The sequence below is a fragment of the Anser brachyrhynchus genome, assembly GCF_964034855.1.
Source record: "Anser brachyrhynchus genome assembly, chromosome: 2".
Classification (NCBI taxonomy): domain Eukaryota; kingdom Metazoa; phylum Chordata; class Aves; order Anseriformes; family Anatidae; genus Anser; species Anser brachyrhynchus.
Window position 1 is genome coordinate 153429333 of NC_137695.1, and position 18241 is coordinate 153447573.

The window sequence follows — 18241 nt, forward strand, 5'->3', positions numbered from 1 at the left end:
CACCACTTGAAGATCTTAAATTAAGCTTTAATTTTTGAACTACGTAGAGCAGTGTCTTTAGAACCTACATTTATGGGGGTCAGTGCAAATCTCCCCAAGATTAAACCAGAGTGAGACACGACTGCAGAGATCTCTTTTAGCATTGTCATCTTTGGAAGGAGCTGAGCCCAGGATGGACTGCTGCTATCCTTGAGTTAAACAAAAACCTAAACGTCCCTGGCACATTAGACAATGACATAACTGTACACCCAGTCACACCTGTAAGTGCGCTGATTTGCCATATGCATACAGAAATCACTATTAGAGAGGCTGCTGAGGTAGCTGGATGTCTCAGCACCCTACTCTGGAGCCGCAGGTCCACTCCTTAATCCCTGTCTCATTCAAGCTGAGACAGAGCATCTGGCTTATGGTCACCACATGACAAAATCCCACAACTAACATGAGATGAGCTGTGGAGTTGCAAGAAGCCAGATGTCCACATCTCAAAGACTCGATCCTCACTGAAGCACTTGACCACAGCAATAGCTAAGGCGTTCTCTAAGGGGAATGAAACATGAAGGGGAAGTGCTCCGAAGAGAATGAGATAACCAACTGCTTTGTGAAAACAGAAGCCCCAAACACACACACACACAGAGAAAAAAAAAATCTTCAACACACTGCCATTTCTGGTGTCATTCATAAAGTGTCCTTTCCCTCGATTGTGAAGTCTGATAACCTTGGAGCTTTGAACTCTTTTTCCTTTTGCATTTGCAAAGCAGAGCTACTTTTGCTAAGGCTGCTAGCAAAGGAAAGGAAAGTCTGAGGTCCAAGCCTGCAAGCACCACTTGTAAGAGGTAACAGTCATCCACTTTGCATCTGAGCCTATTGCCCTGCGTGCTGGTGGCAGAGAGGGGTGAGAGAGAACTACTGGAATGGAGAGATGTGGAATGAATGAACAGAGGGGAAAGTGAGGAAAGAGGGAGAAGGTTATAGAGGAAGGAGAACAGAAACAGCCCTGGAGGAACCTGACAGAACCTGACCTCCAGGGAGGTATGGCCATCTGGGAGAGGGCTGTGGTGGGCGTGAAGATGCCGGAGGAGCAAGAGAGGAGGCGACACTTCCTCTGGTTTGCAGCCAAGCTTTGGCTGGATCATTTCCCAGAGCAGCCAGATGTCCAGACTGTCCCAAGGAAAACTTGGTCCTGCTAGAGCTCCCTGGTCCGGCTGGTGCAAAACCATTAAGCTGCCCATCACAGTGGGAAGCATGAAAGGTGGTGCGAGGGCACAAGCTACTGGAGTTTACGCATTCCTTGCTCTCCCCTCTCCACCCACCATCAACCATATATCCCTCGGAGCTCAGCAGGGTAGAAAACCCCACCACAGCACCAGCTCCCCCGCAGGGTTGGGATAGCTGCCTGGGGCTGTGGGGGGCTCACCCCAATCGCAGCTGGCACACCTCAATCACAGGGGGTAGCCAAGGGTGAGCAGAGGTTTAGGCACTGGTTCATTTCTAGTTTGGCCACCAAAACACTCACCCAACCATCACTGCCCAGCCTGCCATGCAAAGTAGGAGGGTTTGTCTGCTTTTAAATTTTCCTTGATACCTCTTTCAGCCTAGATCTTGATTTTTTGTCTTGGGTTTGAGATATGTAATGCTGTTTAATATGATTTTTCTTTCCTTTGGGAGCACTCATTTTCCTTATCCCTAACTACTTCTGTTTAAGGGAGAGATGTTAAATTCTTTCAAATGCAGATTTAGAAGGGTGGGAGAAAATAGTGTACCTGCATCTAGGTAAAAAGAGAAAAAAAAAATCAGAGATGACACAGGTAAGATCCTTCTAACCAGACCAGGATATGCACTAAGGCGGATACAACTGATCAGGGTTTAGCTCTGTTTATGGTGGGGTTCGCACTCCTGTACTGGGCAATATTCATTATCCCTGCTGCTGGCACAGGATAGAAATATCACGGCCCTGGAGCTGGCACAGACTCCAATACACACTACCAAAATCACAGAGGGAATACAAAGCATGGCAGGGGACAGTGTGCCCTTCCTTTCAGAAAAATAGGGTGCCCCGAGGAGCCAGCAGACTGCTTTCCATGGGATGTGCTCACAGGGCTAACCTCCTTCTGCACTGCAAATGGGGCCACTCCTTGTGAGCAATTACACACATCAAACATCTGGGGATATTTGTATAGATCTAAGCTCGTTAATCACAATCAGGAAAGCCTGGTTGAATGTTTCTTGTCCTAGCTGAGTTTCAAGAGCCTGAATGCCACAGGCAGGCTCTGAGCCTTGGACCACTGCGCTGCAGCTTTCCCTTTAAGAGCCCTTTGGCTAAGGCGATGCTCTGAAATGCAGGAGGTGGGACAACACCACACACAAAAATGAAGAAGTGAAGGCAGGAAAAGTTTCTCCAGAGGAAAAATGCAGGGCTTGTCCTTCACCCTGACGTCAGATCTGTCTTTAATAAAATCCCCAAAGAGCCAAGAGAAAAAGGCAGAGTGCCTCGGCTAGGTTGCCAGTTGAGGATTGCTCTGCGTTCCCCAAAGTGGTGTTTTTGTTCAAAACGGCTCTAAATCTGGGTTCAATCAATGCATTTAATCCCGGCTTCCAGGGATGAGGTGGCTTTTGCCCTGGATTCTAGCAACAAGCAGCATTTTGCAGGTGAGTTTGGAAACTGCAGGAGAGACTCGTCCTCTGCAAACACACTCGGGTTTGGTGCGGGGTGGGCAGAGCGTGGGCACGGGTAAATGCGTGGGAGATGGGAGAGGGGGGAAAGGTGGGAAGGGGAAGGGAAAAGGAAATGAAAGGAAAGGAAAAAGGGAAAATCGCAGAAGTGTCTCTGAACTGAGTCCATCTCCACTCAGCATCCAGGTGGATCTGCACAGAAAACCGTGGTTTTTTTTTTGTTTGTTTGTTTGCTTGCTTGCTTTTATCACTGTCATTCTTACTGTGGAACGAAACAAGGAGGGAAGGATCACCCACTGCTGCCTGAAGCAGCCAGGGTCAGGCTGCGAAGGGAGCTGCTTGGGGAGGAAAGTGCAGCTCCCCGGGGGTACCAGGACCGGGGCTGGAGCCGTGCCGAGCCATGCCACAGCCGGGACCGGCATCGGGCGCTCCCCACAGGTGTGTGGCTGCCGGAGCCGCCTCGGGGCCGGGGAAGGAAAATTATTATTTTATTTATTTTTTTTTCCTGCCTCTGCTGGATCTCTGTTTTCTGGTTTGGGCAGAGCGGTAGCTGCTTTCCTTCACCTCCTCTTTGGAGGAAAAAAAAAAAAAGTGTATGGGAGAGCCACTCATTTCTGGAGGTGTTTGCGTTTTGCTTTTCTTTTCCCAGTGCATGCTTGCGGCTTGTGTAAAATCCCCGGGGGTAAAAGCAGTTGAGTTTCAGAAGGTGAAAATCAAGGCAGGGAGGCGGAGGGTGCGGGGAGTGCCTGTCCCCAGCGGGAGAGCCACTGAGCAGCCGTGTGTCCCCTCATCCTCATCCACATCTTCATCCTCATCCTCATCCCCGGAGCGCCGGGGTGCAGAGGGTGGATCCCAGGGACATGCTTGGACTGCCCAGCTCGAGGCTGTGCATTCCCTGAGCTGTGAGGCTGTGTCTGAGCATCTCTTCTGCTCGGAGGGGTGGGGGAAATCAGCTGCTTCGCACAGGGGGGATTTTGCTTTGCAGGGCTGCTGGCACCAGGGTTGGCTTGCTTATAGAGAGATAAAGCGGGGCTTTAAAGCGAGAAAGTAGGAAAGTAGCACGCGTGGTGTGGTATACCAGATGCACCTGTGTGACAGCAGATGGCAGAGCGATAAGTCCTGCTTGAATGTGGAGATGGACTGATACGGTGCCCTCCTAGAAAAAAAAAAAAAAAAAGAAAAAAATGCCACAAAGCTAGCAACAAACAAACAAAATGCATCTCTCCCAGGTAAGAATCAACTTTGATTTTTGTTGAGCAAGTAAAAAGTCACCCAAAGAGAAGGGGGACCCCAACTCCTGCCCATACCCCTCCACAAGTGTTATTCCAGGACACGTATGTGAGCCCTGGAAATTTTAGCGTGGTTATCCTGGGCTCCTTTGATATCAAAGCCACTTGTCAAAAAAGCAGCTGTAGCATGAAAGTATGTGTGAGTGCATGCAGACACATGCGCCTGCTGTGGGGATGAGTAAGTAAGTGCACTCCAGATATTGCTGGCAGTATGTTTGGGCTGACGATCATTTAAGAGAGTTTGAAAGAGTCAAAAATAGCCTACAGAGAGTCCTGGTTCTGGACCATTTTCAGGTCAAGCCCTCCATCTAAAAGTGCAGGTGGAGCTCTGTCACCTCCTGAACTGGCCTGAGGAGCTGGCCCCTAGAAGGCTGTGCTTGAATCCTGAGATGGGATGGAAGGATGAGAGAGGTAGGGGAGAGCAACTGGGAGGGAGTATTAGCCTGTGTAATATTTAAAGGACTTTCTAGAGAAGACCAGGCTTGGTCTAGTCTGCTTAAGAGAAGGATGTCTGAAGGTGCAAGAGATGTTGCAAGTGGTGTGGGGTGTTGTATTTAGCCAGCATGACCACCCTGCCCAGGAGAGATAACCCTGCTAAGTCACCCAGGTCATCACAGATGAGTGCTGATAAAACCCCGACACAGCCCCACCTCACTGTGTGTTGAGTCTTTGGTAGCACAATCCCAACAACAATAAAGATCTTCCCAACACTGTGCATGCATCCATGGAGCGATAGCACCACATGAGCCACTGTGCACATACAGAGCTCAGTGGTATCCCTGGGGACCTGTGACATCCTCAAGAGTGATGTGAATATGAAGAAAGGAAAAAAAAAAGATGTTACACTGGGATATGGGGGATATGGGAAGAAGAGGTATATCTTAATGTGCGTTTCAGAAGGCAGCTCTCAGGTTCTGCAGGACAGACCATCACCCCTAGAACTGTATTCAGCCACAGGCAGTTTCTGAGCTCTTAAACAGCTTTACTGATGAAGTTTTGTACTGGAGCCTAATGGTACAGGCAAAGGGTTGGGAAAGAGAAAAACAGCAGAGCATAGTTGTAATTTCATACATAAGTTTTCAAATGACTTGAAATATTTTTCATAGATATACGAGCAGATACCATGGGAGCCCCAGTCCTGTGAGCTCGGCTGAGATTCCTCAGTGCCTGAGTCATTTCTGCAGCAAGGGCTGTAAGTCTGGGTGCCTTGGCCCCTCTCAGTGCTATGAGCCAGGACCTCCTGGTCCGAGCCCTCACGACTTTGCAGATATGAGACTCGTCATTCAGATGGGACAAAATATCCCAGACCAGGGTGATTAGGAACGCAATTCCGCATTTTGTAGAAAATTAGTAAAGGAGATTATATGGGAAGAAGAACAGCATTGAGAGTTTCTAAAACATGTGAAGTGGGGAAATGAGCGGTGATCAGGTAAGAAGTGAATGCAGTCCTGCAGACTTCTCCTTTAATGACGTTGGTAAACAGCAGGTCAGATGTGAAAGAGAGGTGTTGTTGTTGATCTCAGGGATGTGGTTTAGTGGGTAATATTGGTGGGAGGGGGACGGTTGGACCAGATGATCTTGGAGGTCTTCTCCAACCTTATTGATTCACTATAGAGTGACTAGTAGGTAGGTTTTGACACTTTTATTTGATGTGTTGGCAGTCATGGCACACAAACACTGGTCTTTTGGCTATACTGGACAGGAGGGAGAAGAGAGATGTTCAAAGATAGTTTTACCTAGGCACATTCTCTGCTTGACCATTGATTTCGTTAGATAGTCACTGATAATGACCTGAGTTCGGGGCTGTCACAGGTTGTGTGGAAGGTGGTTTGAGAACTGTAATATGTTTTTTTCCTTCCCCTCTTTTATATATTGGCACAGATGCAAGGCCAATAATTTCATTTGCAAAATATTTAGATTTGATGGCAGGAAAAAATGATTACATTTCTCTGTTTTCTTCCAGAAGAAACCACATTCTGACCAAAAAGAATGAAATAAAATCTACAGTTTGATGTATTAATTTATCTATTTGTTTTGCTAGCAGCTCCCATACAATTTAGTATTAAAGGCTCCAAAAAACTTTATCCTTACCTGCAAAAATCCTGTGGCCCTCCAAGGGAGGTGAGCTGAGTTTTGTCTGCTGAGTGCTTTATAATGGAAGACTGCAGGCTTGCAACACTGATAATGGTGCATGGCTAATCTTAGGCAGCCTAGGTTTAAGGTTGATATTACTTGTACCTCTAACCTTCCCACCGTTCCCTGTTGCTTAACAGAAGCTGCTTACCAAAGAGAGTTTGGCTATGATTCTCCTTAGGAGGGTCTCTATCCTTCACTTCCCTAAATTGTGGATGACAATTAAAATTACCCTGATTAGAGCAGCTGAAGAGCCATACAAGTGAGCGTCCTGCAGCTCAAAGCTGCATCCCTGTGGGTATGGCTGGGTGGGCTCTCCCAAAGCTGGTCCTTAATTCAGCAGACCCCCTCACAAATCCCCAGGCATAACAAAATCACTGCCATTTTGGAGGCAACATCCTGAAGGCAGCACTGGATAGTGCTTCAGATGGATCAGAGCTCCAGACCCAAATCTTTTATAAGATACCCCCTATGTCTGCTTTTATGCATTTTCTTTATAACTTCTCCCATTGAGCCTCCAAATTTGCTTTGACAGCCATGAGGTGCCCATGTGTGACAGTGTCTTTGCCAACACTAATCAAGACAGAGAACCAGGGAGAGGGCTTGGCCTCCTTGCTCCCCTCGCAGCTGTGCCTCTGCCTGTTCGTGTCACCTTGGGTAGGTCCTGTACCTGTTTCCCTCTGCAGCAGCCCTGCAAGTACTCCTCTAGCAGGGCTTCTCTGGGGAAAGTCATTAATTAAAGATAATAGCTGTGGGGTTTAGCAAAAGCATGAGATTTATGTGATTGTGCTGGGTGTCTCTCCTGTGAAAGAGTTGCACTTGTTTAGGTTCTTCTACCTTCCCGAGATGCTGGGAAAAGGCACTGGCCAAAAATTCAGAAGTCTTCCACATCCACACGGAACATTTGATTTCTTTCTTCGGAAGCTCTAGCTTCCCATGTTGGGGAGTTAGGAGTTGCTTAGCATCTTGCCAATGCTCATCTTACTGAGAACTGCTCTTTCTGGATGGCCTCAGTGTCCCAGCGGGGTCTTGAGCATTCCTGTCTGGACAGCCTTGGCTCTCATGTGTGAATGGATATGAAGCTGTTTAAAAAAAAAAAAAAAAGGCAAAGAAATAGTATTATGCATGTGAACATTGGCAGCTGTGACCTGGCAAAAGCTGAACAGCCACAGCCATGGCACAGCTTCAGCTGAAGATACTTTATGGTATCAAGCCTGTCAGTAGCTCAAGCTGGGGACCAGAAACCAAGATAAGGTTTCCTTTTTTTTTTTTTTTTTTTTTTTTTTTTAATTTGAGTTTGTCACTAGAAGGAGAAGGTAGGCTCCCTGGATTAAGATGTCCTTTTGAATTCCCCTTTGGCTTCTTCTAATATAACTCCATCATCGTCAGTCTTAGAGCACTTATGTTAAAAGTAGAATTTTCTGTGTCTATTAAGCAAAAACTTTAACTGACAGCTATCAGTTTGGTGGTGATGGGCCCAAATGAACTCTACCCATTTATTTTTCTTTCTGTGTTTACCAAGAGGTCAGCCCTAGCTCCTTGGCCTGGGCTCACAGCACCCAAATTTCCCTGTCAGTGCCTCTTCTAAGCTTTGTCCTGCCCAGAAGCTGCTGCTTTCAGAGATGGGTTACCTTCCCCTTCCCATTGCTCCATGTTGGCCAGGAGATCACAGATCTCCTTACAGATGTGTCCCTGGGTCGAGGGTCTCCAAGTCTGCTGCTTTAGCAGCTCTGTGCAGATGTTCTCCAGTGCTGCTCTGGGATTACGAGCTGTGGGTGAGGACCACTGGTTCTCCTGTAATCTCATCTCTCGGTTCTGGGAGGTACCTCTGTTGGTGCCTCTGTTACTCACTGTCTCTGCTATTCAGTGCATCCATACTAAAAACTTACCTTTTTCCCTCTTGGCTGTTGCTTATTCTGGAATCCTGGGTGGAGCTTCTGGAGTCCTCTTAATCCCTTATACCTTCCAATAGACTGCTGCTGGCCTCTGATTTGTAATCCTTGCTTCTGGACCAGGTGTGGAAAAGCAGAAGGGAGAAAAGGCATTTTTACCTCTCTGAATGCCAACAGCTGGCTCTACTCTACGAGTAGTTCTTCTTGTGGATGGAAAGGAAAGGAGAGCCATTAGGCTGAAACAGCTGTGAAGAAGATAACATTTAGGCTAAGCTTTGCAGCACAACTTGAGCAATGAATTTCTAATACTTGGGCTGGTAATGCATTCCAGGACTGTGTGGTCATCGCTGTGTTCCTCTTCTCTTTCTCAATAGCTCCCACGTTGTTCTTCTGTTTTATTAGTCTGGGTCTGTCATTCTACTTAACCTAGAAAGCAAATGAGAGATGAGCAAGTTGGAAGGCCAAGTTTCATGAACTCCAGGATGGCTTGTAATGAGCCCAAGAGGAAACCTGAGAAGTATTTGCAGAAATAAATGTGGGCTCATGCATCATCCACAGAGGGCTGTGAGTCAGAGGAGCATACCTGGGTCCTGACATTACTGGACATGTGTTCAGTTAGGACTTTGCTACCATGGATCAATGCCAGCCCTGCAAAAGCACCTTCTCCTAAGAGCTTGCCTTCTCGCATATTTGGAAGAAATTGTAAGAAAAAGGAAAAAAACAAAAACAAACGAAAAAAACCAGCTTGTGCTTGGTGATGGAGCAGCACTGCAAAGTAGCTTGGTCCAGCATTTCATCAATGGTTGGATGAACGGAACTACAATACCTGTTCTGCACTGGTTGCTTTCACACCTTTTTTGCAGAGCTGGATCAAACTCTTTCTATTCACTTTATTATCACTGATATTTAAGGTGAATCTGTTCTTTCCCTTCTGATCTTACTGAAATCACCTCCAGTGAAATGCTTCCAAGTGTATATGAAGCCTTGGTTGGATTATTCTATCTCTAGCACACAACATTGACTTGACTGAGTTATTAGTGTTAGATACAGGAACTTGCAACTACTATATGGAGCACCTGCATATAATGGAAAGAACATAGTAAAGTCAAGAATAGAAAACAAGTTTTGTACAATACCTGACACAAAACTTGCTGCTGCCACCAGGAGCAGTGCAACCCACATAGATTTAACAACTCTTTGACCAAAACTGCTCTGGGTGGCATAGGGATTTTTTTCTCCGTTATAAGGTAGCAATTTTTTTGTGTTGTGTGTGCACAATATCACTTTCCCCTTTCTAGAACCCACAAATGCAACTAAAACTTTAGTTTCTGAATTGTTTAAAAGTTTTGATTCCTTTCTGTGCTCTAGCAGCTTTCCAGAGTACCTTCCTCCTTTTGTTTTTTTGTGTTTTCTCATTGAAGTTTTTCAAGGAATGACAGACAGCAAGAGAGGGTGATTGTTTCTTTCTCTTGCTGAAGTTTCTTCATCTCCATAAACTTTTACTTGGCCTGTGACAGGGCATAGTGAAAAGGCCCAGTGAAAAGAAGGAAGCATGGTTTCACTGTAAACCTATTTGGGGCCTTTTGGGGACAACACTAAGCACCTGAATCAGTGATCTCACTGAAGGGATCAGCCTTGCACTGAGCAGACACTCACAGAATCAGAGAATCATAAAATCGTCTGATTTAGAAAAGACCTTCAGGATCACCTTGTACCAGGACTCTGTAAGGAAACTGGTGACTACCCCAAAAAGTGTAGCATTGTCTTAAAGCATCTCCTGATTGTGCTCTGAACACTTGTGTCATCGTCACTGCTAAATGGTGTTCTTAGCATTCCCATATTTGTAGTGCCAGAGGTTACTCTGTAGTGTTTTGTTTATTTATTTTTATTTTTTTCTTGTTTCTGTATATGTTTGTTTGTTTGTTAGTTTTTGACTTGTGGATCCTCCCTTCTGAGTTTTGAAGTCCACCAAAACATTCCTGGACGTGCGGGATAACCAAGCAGCCTATATCTCACATTTATGATCACCAGATTTTATCTGCCCTGACAGAGGGAACCTTCTGCATTTGGGCTGATAAGAAGGCAGAGGCATCAAAATCCATATGGGGGGAATAAAACTCTCTTCCAAATGGCTGGCACATGTACTCGGCTGCCTGCAGGCAACCAAGTCCTTGGTTTTAGAGTAACAGCTGGATTATTTTATCTGTTTAGCAAGGAAGGACCAAACCACAAAAACTGCAGCCAGTGCTGAGAATCTGCAAGTGGATTGCACTATAAAACTCTTCGGTTACATTTTTACGAGAGAAAAAAAAATGGTGGAAAATTAATTAGGAAAATATCCACGTTCCATTAACTAGTTTGGCCACTCATCAGGTGGTTTATTTATAAGCACTGCTGGCAGTATTTCCTGTTGGATCTTGGTCTTGGAGGACTAGGTCATGCCCACAGCAGCTGTGTGTGGGCTGATATATATTGATATAAGAATATGGGCGCAAATTCAGCTGCCTTCTTTCTAAGAGCTTTTCTGTCACGTTTGACCCTAGATAGTGCAGTTACTGTAGTTAAATAGCAGGGATGTCACTATATATTTAATACTGAAGTTAATCTATGGAGATCATTCACTATTAATTCTCATTGTTTTATTAGAGTGCCAATTGCACATATTAAAAAACTTACATTTAACTGAACGTTTCTGTGAGGCACAGCTCTCTGTGGGCCTCGGAAGGGGGTCAGAGAAGCTGACACGTATGAGCTGGTGGATATCTGGGGGTCACTTGACTTGTTTTTCCAGATTTTGCATCAAAACCTGTGCTTAGCTTCCTTGGTGTGCTGGAGTTCCCCCAGGAGGTGGTGTGACCGTGCTCATGCAGGCTGGTGAATTCCTCGCTCGTCAGAGTTGCCTGAGTGTGGGTGGGCTCCTGAGCTTGCAGTGGGACGATGCACTCCGTGCCTGCTTTCAGGCTCAGATAAGAAGCTTCTGCTTCTTTTCGATGATATGTTTAATTCTGTGTGATTTATGTACACATAAATATATATAACACGCATATATATAACCTACACGCTTGCGTTTTTGTCGTTTGTGTCACTTGTTCCATATGTATCATATAAGCTATCTGTTTTCAGTCAAGGAGACGACCGTGCCGTATTTTTGACTGATCCCCCACCCCCCCGTGCCAGCTGCATGAAAATGCTTTCCAGGGTGTCGTCTGGGAGGCTGGAGTACTTGATTAGAGGAATAAATGGGTATTACAGCGGCACAGTTCAGATCATTTAAAAACCTCTCCATCTTTGGTGATTGCACTATTTTATAGAGACATCATTAAAGACTTACATCTGTCCCATTCCCCATGTCATTATATGCCTGTAAAGGTGCTGATCATGGTTTTATTGTTCATCCTGTCATACAGACGGGAAGCTTAGAAAAACAGCCTCCACGATGGGAACAGTGTGGATACAAATATTTTGGCCTAACACCCCCCCTCCCCATACACTTCACAAACCTGTTTGTTTTTTTGTTTTGTTTGGCTGTTTTTCTGGCACGAATTGTGCAAGTGGAGCAGCCTTGGCCCAGGAGGATGCTGAGCCTCAGCAGCAGGGCGCTGTGCAGGGCTGCAGGGGAGCACCACAGCCCGGTCATCTGTGCACCAACACTGCCCTCAGGTGTCGGGGAGCTGGGAGACCAGCCCTGTGCCTGCTCTGCTCTGCTCGCAGCAGCCTCTTGGCTTGCTGGAGGCAATGCACAGCCAACACCAAGGTCAGTTTTCCAGAGACAAGCAAAAATGTCAGTACCCATATAACTAGCAATTCATCTTTTGCCCCCTGGAGACAAAACGCCTAGCTGATGTCCTCTCCTCTGTGGGAAAGCAGCAGCACGAACTGCTTAAGAGCTGAAATGTTTTTATTAGTTTGGGGTTGTTTAGGATGGGGAAGAGGCAACGTTTGCATGGAGTGGTTTGGGGAGATGCGTGGGTGCTGATGGACATGACAATATCTCAGCGACTTTCTCCTCGTGACCTGCCACGGAACTTCACTGCTGGGGTGCAGGACCCCCCCACGTCTGTGTGTTGCAGTGGAGCTGCAGCAGTACCCTGAGCAAGGGTTTGTTCGTTCATTCATTGGTTCGTTGGTTTTGTGGATTTTTTTTTCTTTTTTTTTTTTTTTTTGGTTTGATGTCATTTGAGTTCAGGAGGTCTCTGGATGAGAAAAGGAAATTTTATCATCTGCTTGGTTTAGACTTGAGCCCCAGCAGGTATCACAGCAAGCAAGAGTGTGTAGGACCCCTTACATCGCTCTGCACCAGCACAGTGAGTTGGAAGCTGCTGATCACCACTGATTTGTTGGATGTGAAGGCATTGGAGAGGTGAAAGAGTCTTGCCCTTTTGCAGGCATCAGGTGCATGTGATGTTTGAAAGATAAAAAACAAAGCAACTGATTTTGCTGAACAGACAGCATCTGAGAGTTGGCTCAGTGGAACAATTTCTTTTTTTATTTTATTTTTTTATTTTCTCTTTTTTTTTCATCCTATAAGAACTAAACAACTTATTTTATTAGCTGTGTGTAGGAGGAAGGATCATGGTATGGTTACAGTGTAGGAACAAGAAATCTAGCTGCTATTTTTGGCTCTGCCACAGACATCCTGTCTGCCTTTGGGACAGTCACTTCATCTCTTGGGCCCCAGATTAAAACAGGGTTATTCGATACTCTTTTCCTTGCAAAAGGTGCTGCTTTCCACCATAAGCAATCCCTCCTGCTCTTCTTGCCCTGCAAGTGCAGTCCGTGCATTCCCATCCAGAGAGCAGAGACCTCTGAGTCTATCAGTGTGCACACGTTTACTGCTTGCACCAGTTATTTCTCATTCTGTTTCTGGCATCTTTTTTATTTTACCAAAGCCCTGTATTTCAGTTCTGTTTCCACTAACTTCAAGGGGCAAGAGGATTCATTCTCCAGCACAATGCATAATTTCCCTTTACTAATAACTTCTCTTCTCTTCTCTTCTCTTCTCTTCTCTTCTCTTCTCTTCTCTTCTCTTCTCTTCTCTTCTCTTCTCTTCTCTTCTCTTCTCTTCTCTTCTCTTCTCTTCTCTTCTCTTCTCTTCTCTTCTCTTCTCTTCTCTTCTCTTCTCTTCTCTTCTCTTCTCTTCTCTTCTCTTCTCTTCTCTTCTCTTCTCTTCTCTTCTCTTCTCTTCTCTTCTCTTCTCTTCTCTTCTCTTCTCTTCTCTTCTCTTTATGAATTCATGCCAGGAGGTATTCTATTTTCCCCACTTGTAGTTTCCATTGTATTTAATTTGAAAGCAACAGTTTTGTCCCCAAAGCTTTGTACAAGCCAAGGGCAAATCTACTGGCCTCTTTTTTTTTTTTTTTTTTTCCCCATTTGCAGTGTGTCAGCTTTCATTTGTTGGGGATTGGAGGGAAGGTACAGCTGCCTTTTGGGGCTTTCTGTTGCGTATTAAAACAGGATCTGACCTTCAAATGTGTCTGGAATAGTGTTTGTCATGCAAAGCCCAGGCTGATTTCAGAGCTGGCTCTGTCCTCTCCCATGCCTCCCTCCTCCCCATTGCCTGTTTGCTCCTTTTGCTGTTTCTGAGCCAGCTCTTCAGGAACAGCCTGTTCCCCTCACCACCCCGTCCTCCTTTTTCATAGCACATGGACAAGATGTTTGTAGCCATTGCTCTACTGACTGCTGTCCTATTGCGGTTCTTGCTAAAAAAACAAAACAAAACAAAACAAAACAAAAAAACAAGTACCCCTTTAAAGTTTTTTGGATTAGCCTGGCCATCAAGCCTCTCATAGTGGACTTATGTCTTATCTCCAAGCCAGACTTTGCTATTGCTCCCTGAAATCCTGTGGGCTCCCCAGCCTCAATTCTCTGCTCAGCCACTGCTACAGGCACTCAAAAAGCATGTAAAAGGCCCCCACGTTGTTATCTGGTCAGTATGGAGGGCACACTGCTTCCCACTGCTACAGCACAGGGATGGCCAAGGCAGTAGAACCAAGACAAGACAGGTGGCATCCTTCTGATAAAGGTAACACCATGAAATGGGCAAATGCCTGCTGCAAAAGTGTGCTGCAATGCAAAGGTCCTGCAAACTTACATAAGGGTGTTACAAGCTTTCTGCAAGTCTCATATGCCAAATGCTCTGGGCCAAGCCATGCTCATTTTCAGTGTTTCAATTGTGCTCCTAGCCATGAGGTAGGAGCCAAAGGAAGGAGAATCCTTCCCTTGCCAGGTCTGCAGGATTTTAAATGTGGAGCTCTGTGGAAATCTGGGCCAAAACAGACAAGAAGTAGAGAAACTGTCCATGGCAAGAGTGCAGAGGGCAAGGAAACTTGATGACTGTGAGAGAACACCAAGGTGAATATTTTGGAACTGAAATCAAGGTTTTCTTTAAGGAATGCTATCAAGCAGCCAAACTATTAAAAAGAAGCTTCTCTTAAATTCAGAGTTGCAAAGAAGATCTCAGTACATCTGCGGATGGGAACTTCTGCGTGAACCCCCATTCCATGCTGAAGAAGCACTGTTTTGGAACAAAAACATTATTTTATTATCTCCTTATTCATATCAAGTAAATATATATGAGGTATTTTAATAATAATCATTCTGAATGATCTCAATGTTACGAATGTACCCGCTGCTTCCTAACAGTTTCCCTGGCTTTTCAGACTATGCCTGTGGAAAGCCCCAGTGCTTTTTAAAGTCCTTTCATCTCTGAAATTTTTTCTGGTCATATTATTTCCTTTTAACCCTATTAAAACTACAGTGTTGTACATTCCTTATCATTTTCATTCATCTGTTGCCAAACTGATACCTATAGCATTTATCTGATGCTATTAAGGTCTACTGGATGAAATGATAGATCAATATTTACCCTGAATAGGGTAATCGTATAGGGAAAAAAAAAAAAAAAAAAAAAAAAAAAAAAAAAAACAGATATGGATCTAAATCACTCTTAAAGACAAAACGTAAGACAAAAATGTAGCAAAGTTAGCTTAAAGCCCAGTCATCCTTTACTGAAGTGCCACTAAAAAAGCAAGCAGCATCTGTTCCCTTCTGTTTTGGAGAGTTAATGGTTGTGGGCTCTCTAAATATGGGGTATGAGACCCTGGTCCCCAAGGGTCAGCTCTTAACCAAAGTGCAGTTTGTAGCAGGCTTAAAACTATTAGTCAAAGGCATAAAAAAAAGTGAATGTATTTAGTGGGAAAAAATATTGTTCCTTCTCATTTTGCATTAGACTTTGTAAAATGTTCACTTGCCTGTGTGTTTGTGTTTTGTTTGTTTGTTTGTTTGTTTTTGTCTCAATAAAAGAGGCCGAGTAGGAAGGATACCCCAAATACCATGTGAGTGACAAAACTCATACCTTTTTCGCTCATTTTTTGAAAAAGCCAAATGTGCTTCTTGCATTTTTTAATCCTGTTGATGATGTAGAGGACTTTCAGACAATGAACGTCTTCTCAGGCTTGCACAGGACATTAACTGATAGTTTCTGTAAAAGTAATGGGGGGGGGGTGGAACCAAACCAAAAACCCACAAAAAATCTAAACCTTTTGTGTTACAATCAAAATACTAGTTTCAACTGTTTTCCTGGAAAGCTAATGGGAACTCTGTGTAGGGTCAAGAACCTGAGACTGGATCCACATTAAAATTTCAGTATCTCTCTGTTTTTCTTTACTGCGCATCTGAATCCAAATGCAAAATGATGAGACTTGTACACTCCTCTGAGGCTACGAGCTTGGCTGAAAAATGGAAATCAAAATTATAACATTCTAGTGTTATTAGCTTAGGAGACTAGGGGAGAGGGGAGACCAGGCAGAATGTGGGGGTGTATGCTGAGAGATGGATAGTCGTGGGAGGTCTAGTCCAGGCAGCTTTGGCTGCTTCTGCCTCAGGTCAACCTCGGGGCCTGGCAGTCATCCTCCAGACAGTAAATTGCCATCATGTGAGCTTTCTTAAACCTTGAATAGGCTTTATTTCTTGGCTGTGGCCTGGGAAGTGGATGCTCTTGCTGATAAGCACTGTCCAGCTGCCAGCACACTGGAGCAGGCTCTCCACTTTGTTGCTGCAGAACATATGCAGTTGAAGTCTTTCTTTTTGTTATTAAATCTCAACTGTTAATATTCTTGGTAGATTTAGGGAAGAAAAGGACAAGTTAAAAAATGCACTTTTGACTCCATGTTCCACTTTCCTGTTGATTCAGCTGCATGTTTCCTACTCAATGGTTCAGTAAACAGAGAACAGTTTAACTCTTCAAATCTTGTGGTTGTGTTGCTTCAGCATCTCTGGATTCTCTCCTTAAAGCAAATTTCCCCTCTATTCGCTATCCAGGGCAGCCTTTTTTTGCTTTTTCTTTTCTTCACACGTCCCACACATTTCACATCCTGTTGTGGTTTAACACTTTATTCAGAAAGAACAGGATTTCCTCTTGCTTTTGGTGAAAACACTTCTCTCCCTTGCAACCCCCACTTTCTGGTGTTGTGTTCGTGAAGGGGAAAGTAGTTACAACTTTTTATTTTATTTTAAAGTAATTATAAATCAATAAATAAATTCCCTGGAAATGGGCGAAAACCAAGATACCAAGCCTAATAAAGAGAATTTTGCCTGTACATTTTGAGAAAGTGTGTGTTGGACTTCATCTTGGGAGAGAATACATAATAAGGGTATTTCAGCCCTTCAGATCAGAACAAGATCACACCTGTCTCTGTTTTCCTTCTTTTGTTGCAATGGGTACTTCAATTGATGACATCAGTGGTATCCCACTTGTTGGTGGTGACTTGGCTGAATCCTGTTGTAGCCACCTGAGCAAACCCTTTCTGTAACTGGTGTGGGCTGCAAGTATACCCGGGTTGAGGAACATGCTGGATATGACATAGTCATTCATCTCAAGTGAACAAAATGGTTCACCTTGAAACCTTGTCTTTTTGCTAAAATGAATGGGTTTGAGACGCTGCCCCCTGCACACGAAATCCACCAAACCTCTGTAAGTCACATTCAGCAAATATTTACCAACTCCTGATCTTTCTGTGGGTGAGTTGATATAGATTTGTTCTTCCCAGACACACAACCAAAATTGGTTTAGGCCTGATAACAGGTGTAAAGCCCCTTTAGCAGCTCTGGCTTTCATTTCTCTTCCTATTAACACCGACATCTTCATAGAGGAACTCTCTTAGGATCTCCCTTGACCTTACTCTCTGGTTGTGATCTGGTTTGATGGCAGCTGTGTGTTCCTTCATGGTCTGGGTGGCTCACAACCTTCAGAGTTTGTTTCTTATAGCCAAAGAAGTTCTGCCACCCCTGTTCTTCAGACACAGAGAGGTTGAAAGATGAGTTCAAATAGAGAAGTTGTGCCCTACTCCTTCAATCTAGAGTTCACTTTCTCTAGCCTGAGCTGCCCTGAAGTAAGGCATTTTGCCTAGAGCAGCTATCAAGTCTCTTGTGTAGTCACTGCAATGGTCTCCTCCTCTGCCCTCAGGAAAGAGGCCTGGGGTTCACATTCTGTAGCTGAGAGTGCTGCTAATTGCGCAAAGAAGCCAAGGAGAGTGGGACCTTTTACACATAATCTCACCAGTGCAAGAGTGAGTGTCACACAAATATGTTAGCTGCTTCTGACCAGCTCTACAGTCTTTTACAACACAGAACAATAAGCTGCTGAGTTGTGCAGGGACAATTCTGGAGCCGTTGTGTATATGCACTTGATTCTCGGTGTTTTTTATTTTCTGACTAGCTCTAAATTAACTTTCCTGTGTAAATCATCTGACTTTCATTAGTGTTGATATTCTTTTAAAGCATTCATATTTTAGTCATGCTGTCCTGACTGCCAGTTATCCTTTGCAATGACAACAAGAACCAAACAAGATACATCCATGTGCAATAACTGAGTGGCTATGTGGTCTGCATTAGAAAGGAACCTCCCTTCTCTGAAGCAACTGCTCTTAAAAGCTAGTTGCTTATATTGGCCCATTGTAGTAATCTTATTTGTATCCATGTCTTATTGTATTAGCAGCTCTAGGTCACAGTCAAATCTGATTTCCTCCCACTCGCCTTCGCTCTCCAGCTATGTTCATAGATAAACAGAACTGCATGTGTCTTGTGAGAGGGCTTGTTTCTTTCTGGCCTTTTCTGAGAGAAAGCTGGTCAGATACCCTCTTGGTTTTCTAAAAATTGAGTAACTTCTACACTCACGCAGAAAGAAAAAGTTTATTTTTGTGCCTTTAATGGGATGAATTGACGCTCATATTGTTACTCATGCCAAAGCTTTGCCCTCCT

At 44.5% G+C, this 18241-nt stretch overlaps 1 protein-coding gene across 3 annotated transcripts in view; it reads left to right on the top strand.

Moving 5' to 3' along the window:
• Positions 1-2353: 2353 nt before the first annotated feature.
• Positions 2354-18241, top strand: part of CCN4 (cellular communication network factor 4) — a 36645-nt gene continuing 20757 nt past the window's right edge. Inside the window, exon 1 of one of the 3 annotated variants that reach the window (XM_080580714.1) lies at positions 2354-2646. In XM_080580714.1, coding sequence (XP_080436840.1) covers positions 2599-2646 — 48 coding nt within the window. In that variant the 5' untranslated portion in view covers positions 2354-2598. Of the gene's footprint in view, positions 2647-11286; positions 11739-14170; positions 14336-18241 lie in introns of those variants that run through there. The other 2 variants (XM_080580713.1, XM_080580715.1) reach the window with 2 other exon arrangements.